Source organism: Plectrocnemia conspersa, unplaced genomic scaffold (genome assembly GCF_051122295.1).
Source record: "Plectrocnemia conspersa isolate PC_06_02 unplaced genomic scaffold, ASM5112229v1 ptg000014l, whole genome shotgun sequence".
NCBI lineage: Eukaryota > Metazoa > Arthropoda > Insecta > Trichoptera > Polycentropodidae > Plectrocnemia > Plectrocnemia conspersa.
Genome location: NW_028277178.1, coordinates 20,483,887 through 20,489,929, shown reverse-complemented (window position 1 = coordinate 20,489,929; position 6,043 = coordinate 20,483,887). Strand labels below are relative to the sequence as shown.

General features: G+C 31.4%; 1 protein-coding gene across 4 annotated transcripts; it reads right to left on the bottom strand.

Annotated features, from left to right (window-relative positions):
• Window positions 1-222: 222 nt before the first annotated feature.
• On the bottom strand, window positions 223-4,333 carry CysRS (cysteine--tRNA ligase, cytoplasmic). Of its 4 annotated transcripts, none has more exons than XM_088204551.1 (12): window positions 4,258-4,333; window positions 2,953-3,139; window positions 2,622-2,888; window positions 2,341-2,554; window positions 2,059-2,269; window positions 1,760-1,992; window positions 1,461-1,694; window positions 1,248-1,383; window positions 955-1,178; window positions 723-885; window positions 439-647; window positions 223-380 (listed from the first exon to the last, which is right to left on the bottom strand). In XM_088204551.1, the coding sequence occupies exons 2-12, from the start codon at window positions 3,129-3,131 to the stop codon at window positions 258-260; spliced, it is 2,193 nt and encodes a 730-aa protein (XP_088060677.1). In that variant the 5' UTR covers window positions 3,132-3,139; window positions 4,258-4,333; the 3' UTR covers window positions 223-257. The 4 variants fall into 4 exon arrangements, with proteins under 4 accessions (XP_088060677.1, XP_088060679.1, XP_088060678.1 ...); XM_088204553.1 differs by having other exon boundaries at window positions 2,953-3,136; XM_088204552.1 differs by having other exon boundaries at window positions 4,270-4,333.
• Between the last annotated feature and the right edge of the window lie 1,710 nt (window positions 4,334-6,043).

The window sequence follows — 6,043 nt, the reverse complement described above, 5'->3', positions numbered from 1 at the left end:
AATTTCATATATTACACATAAATTAATTATGATTAATTCCCATACATCACTTTTTTTCAATAAAATATAAACATAATTTATTTTCATACAAAAATGTTTTAATTTCAAAACTTGTACAAAAAACTGTTATACATACAATTCTAATCAAGATTAATTTAAAACAGTTGAATAAGCTTTATGTATATTATTAAAAAAGGTAATATATTGTATTAAAATAAAATATTTTTAATTCATGCTCATATGTGCGTTAGATTAATTTATTTTTTCACTGAACTAATATATTCATTATATTTCTTATCTTGTGCAATTTGTAACTTCTGTAACTTTTTTATTAATCCTTTGCTTAACTCTTGACCACTATGATCATGCGTCGGAAGACCCTGAAAACGAATATAATTTATAAAATAATTTTAAATTATTATTGTAAAAATATAATACCTTATCATCAAAAATAGAATATTTATCAGTTTCCATTTTAAACATTTCTGTGGGAGAAATCTTTTTCTGTTCTTCTTTGAGTTTCTCCAACGCTAATTGTTCTTGTTTCTTCCTCTCCTTTTCAGCCTTCTTTTCAGCTTCGATTCCCAATTTTTCTTCTTTCTCTTTTATCAACTGCTCCGGAGAGCATAGTTTTACAACATAACGATCTATAAAATTTTTTAAAAAAATTAAAAATACTGAATCGCATTATATATTAAATATATTTACATTGGATAACAAACCTTCTTTATCTTCCAATCTGACACCTAAGCTCGGTAAAGTATCATCCCGTAATATGTCACACAAAGTCAATATTTCTGAAACTTTAGCCGTCTTAGCAACATTGCGTACACTTTGTCGGAATGATGCAATAGCATCCAAGTAAGGCATGACAACACTTTCATACTGAAATTTTTAATAAACATAAATTGTGATCTAATTGTATATATAAAATTATTACTAATAAAAACTAACATCATTATCGACGTTTTGACGTATCGGAAAACCAATTCCTGTAGACGCATCAATAGCTCCAAATATTTGGAAGAGCTTTGTTACATATTTACCGACTCTTTCCAACAAAATTGCACTTGGAGCTTGCAGTGAATTTGCTGGTCCATTTTTGCATTTCAAATACACATTCGTGGCAGAGACCAATTCTCTTATGACATCCAATACGGAACGAGTGTCAATGTTGTCTAATAAATTATATATTGGTATAGGAAGTTAAATATGATTGATATAAGCGAAACTAAATAAAATTTTACCACAAAGATATTTATGCACTAGATCCTGAGTGCTTGTTAATTTATTGTATAATTTTGATTCCGGTTCTTGCCAAAATCCTCCTTGATCAATTCCCATTCCGCATCTAATCGCATCTTTAACACTCAAGAAGAATTCCTAAAAATATAAAAATATTATATTGTATAAAATGGATTGTTTAAACTAATATGATTAAATATTATAGTAATTATTACATTCAACATCTTCTCGTACTGAATAGCCATTTCAAGTGTGCTAGGCGAATAATCTAGCGTGTCTTTCCAAGAGTGCAACAAAAACGCCAATCTCAATTGGACTGCTGAATTTTTTTCTAATGCCTCTTGGATTGTGATGAAGTTCTTTAAAGATTTTGACATTTTGCATCCGGAAATAGTCAAGTGTCCGGTATGCAAAAAATACGATACCCATCCAGAGTTATCGAAGTGTGCCTATAATAAAATCAAACGTTACACCGAATCATAAATATAAATATAAAAAATTATATATATATTACTTCGCTTTGAGCTAACTCATTATCGTGATGAGGAAACTTGAGATCGACGCCGCCAGTGTGGATATCTAATGAATCGCCGCAAATAGCTGAAGCCATTGCCGAGCATTCGATATGCCATCCAGGACGTCCCAAACCCCATGGACTATCCCAAGAAGGTTCGCCACTCTTTGAGCACTTCCATAAAGCAAAATCATTCGGAGATCTCTTCTCAGCAAATTCCGTCGTCAAATCACCTAAAAATGTATTCATTATAAAATAATGTACATAATAAGTAATATTATAAAAAATAATAAAACAACCTTCTCCTTCTAATAGTGAGTTTGTATCTCCGTAAGCTTCAGGCACTAATTTAGCATAGTAATGATTTTCCCTCTTATCAAATTCGCCGACATTGAAATACACCGAATTATTTGCAACGTAACCCAATCCATTCTTGATAATATTCTCGATGAAAGTTATAATTTCAGGAATGTATTCACTCACTCTAGTCAAAACGTCTGGTGGCAAGACCTTGAATTAAAAATATTTTTTTCAAGTGTTACACAGCTAACGCTAAAGCGAATAATATAAATAGAGCTCACGTTTAATGCTTTCATGTCCTTTTGAAATTCTTTCTCCCAATATCTAGGCAAATCCATAAAAATGCTATTGTCTTTGACGCTAGAGCCTAATTTTCTATCTAACCATTGAGAAATGGGAACTTTGGCTGCTCTCAAAAAAGCGTTCATTTTATCCGTTTCGGATCCGTCACTCAATTTCACTGCCATTTTGACTGATTCAAGAGCGTCACTCATTCTATAATAAAATAAAAAATTAATTATTTCATTTAAAACTAATATACATAATAAATCCAAAATATTACTCATTAAAAATCTTAAAAAGCATCGTCTTCTTATCTGGATCTGTCACTCCTTTTAAATCGTTCTCAAACTCTTGCGAAAAAGCGTAAGCATCATCTAAGATTTGCTCGAGGCTTTTGCCTTCCTTTAAATATTTTTCATAGAGATAATCCTGTCGAGCTCGCTTTATAATCTTATCGTCTATATCGGTAATGTTCATAACATACAAAATGTTATAACCGAAATAATCCGACATGACTCGTCTTAATATATCAAAAGATATATATGACCTTTAAAAATAAACGTTTATAAGTCTGCAAATTTAACAACATAAATAATGGCAAAAAAACTCACCTTGCATGACCCATATGAGACGCATCATAAACTGTCGGACCGCAGCTGTACCAACTGACGTTGTTTCCATTCTTGGGCACAAATATTTCCTTTTTCCGAGTCAAACTGTTGTATAGTTTGAGAATGGGTTTATCTTTTTCTGCCGGTGGGCTCCAAGCGGGTTGAGCGCGTTTAGCCATTTTAACTGCTAAAATGAGTCATTGTAGATTACACAAGATATAGGCGTGACTTTAAACAGACAGATAATTGCAGGAAATTACAAAATAAAACACATTATTTTAAATATTTACATACTTCTTCCTGTTAAAATGATAACATTTAATTAAAATAATAAACTTCCTTTACTAATAATAGAATTAAGTATGAACTAATTGAAATGTCAAGTTTATTTGTTTTAAATTAGATAGTACAGATTATTTATATAAAATTATTTTTATTTATTTCTGGTATAAGGTTGATCAACGTACTTTTGTGAGATTTGGTTCTCTCGTGTCGTTTTTGTTCGTGTTCGATAAGAATATAAATTTTTCAATTATGGAGAAACATCGAGTTATGGATAAACAATGTGATTTTTAATGAAATATTTTGCTAGATTTGAAAATTTATTGGGAGCTTACGAGGTCGAAATTTATTATAGATTTATTTTTGACACTCAAAAAAGTTTTAATTATTTTTATTTATTTATTTACATGAAAATTTACAAAAAGTTTAGAATTTAAGTACAGAAAAAGTTTGTTTTCTTCTGCTAGAAATCATTAATGCAATCCTTTTAGTGGCTAACCATTTCTGAATCTCAGAAGGCTTGGAATTCTCTGGTTTTATACAATTTAGATTATTACTGAATTTTGTTCGGATGAAAGGATAATTTGTATTTTGACATTGTTATCGCTTAATATGTATTTAGTAACAGCAATATCTAATATTTGTACAATTATATTAGTGACCAGACGTCCTCCTTGAACAAAAATTTGCATGATGACCTTTTTTAGCTCCTGCAGCAATATATCCTTCTCGAATAAAAAAATCTGGTCACCTTAATTATGAGTCTTTTATTATATACATTAATTTAACCTACAACTCCTTGCATACAATGAATGATAAGCTGGTTATTTTATGAAATATATTATGTATTTCGTACTATAATAGGCTTACTCAGACATATGGATAAGATATATCTAATATGTTGCATCAGCTTTTAAGTATACATATAAAACTAATGACTTATCACGAATAAAATAAAATTAAATAGATTAAACTAAACGAAATTATTTAAACAATGACGTCGATAAATATAAATTTACTCACTAATCGACTTACCACGAACGAAACCGCATACAATATGCACAGCTTCGGCGACAGCCGGCGTGGCGATGACAGCAATGGCCCTAGCACTTCAAAAAGCAACCATATATTGATTTTATTTTTATTTTATACAAAATATAAAACGTATAACTTTCAAGCTACATTCATTAAAAACATAATCGATAAATACTAAACATAATATTTCAGGACGTAATGCAACCTTTGAAAGTGTACCATTTTTCGTATCCTGATTTCAGAGTAATTGTAAAATCAGCATTCTTCTTTATTTTCATTATATATGCCCTATAAATAATAAATCCCAATGTGAAAATTGTATTTTTATTGAGGTAATAATTTCATGAGTTAGAACACCGACCCTCTAACAGAGTTGACGAGTTTGTTACGGTGGTTCCAAAAAAATTGTATTGGAGACGAGAGTCGTACGCACCTTAGATATACGTTTAATCAGAATTGCACAAAATAATTCAAGAGCTTGCACAAACGTTAGACATTAGTAAACCAAAACTTCTCAACCATTTAAATAGCTAGAAAAGTAAAAAAAAGTCAATCTAAAGGGTTTAATTATATTACACGACAATGCGAGTTAATACATGATACAACTGACCGTCTAAAAATGAATTGCCTTATTTAACATACTCACCAGATATTTCATAAACTATATCCAGGGCCAGCCCGAGGGGCGGACTATACGGATGGTCACCCGGGGCACCTATTACTTTGAATGGATGTTCCATTTATTCCGAATGAGAGTGCTATTTTATTATATTTAGCACGCTATTGACATCTTCGTAATTCCTATAAAAAAATGTTCGTAGATGGTTTTTAAAGAAAATTTTCCGTGACAACCTTTTTTATCTTTCGCGGCAGTCTGTCCTCCGTCAACCTTCACGGAAAAAATTACGAAATGGATTTTAAACAAAAATTTCCGTGATCATTTTTTTAGCTCTCTCAAGAATTTGTCCTCTCCATTGAGATAATTCAAGAACAAATATTTACCTTTGCTTTTTCTCTGGATGGTCCTGACGATGTCACAGGTTGAGGGAAGGAGGTCAGCGGAATTGTGACAGTGTGTAACAAATAAGAGTCTGCCTCAATGACATCTTGTGACATAGAGAGGGAGGGAGGTAAAAACATCGCGAAAACCCTATGACATAATTTATGAAATCCGGCTAACAAATTATTACTTGTTAGAACATTTCATAAACCTCTTACCGTGTTAGGTTTTACGTAAGAGAAATGTGTTCGAATTTAATGGTCAAAAACCGCAATTATTTTCATAGCAAGCGAATATTTTTTTTAAGTATGTATATATGAGGTCTGACCCGAAAATGTACTGTGATTCATACGTACTCGTTTCAAAACTCATTATTTCGGCATTTAGGCAAAATTTCAAATTTTATATACAACTCAATTAGTTTGATTTTGAGATATTTAAAAATTTACCCGCAGTTTATAGATATCCAACTATATTTTTATACTCTTGACGTTTATAGAACGTTTTGTTAAGATTCCTCATCCGACCTCAGGTTCCTGATAAGACTCATACGTTTTGTTGTTAAATCGCGCTCGTGCGTAGGACCGGCGTATTGGTTGGTTTTGGCGACTCTGACATTGTGTATCTTTGTAAAATTCGCATACCTAGACAGAACTGGTCTCTCGCTCCTCCAAAATTCCATCGCAATTTTGCAGGGCTCTTTGTGTAAAAGAAACAAGGGCCAGAGCAACTTGAATGCGTCGTTTTTTATGAATCATTCCTTAACGTTTGTCT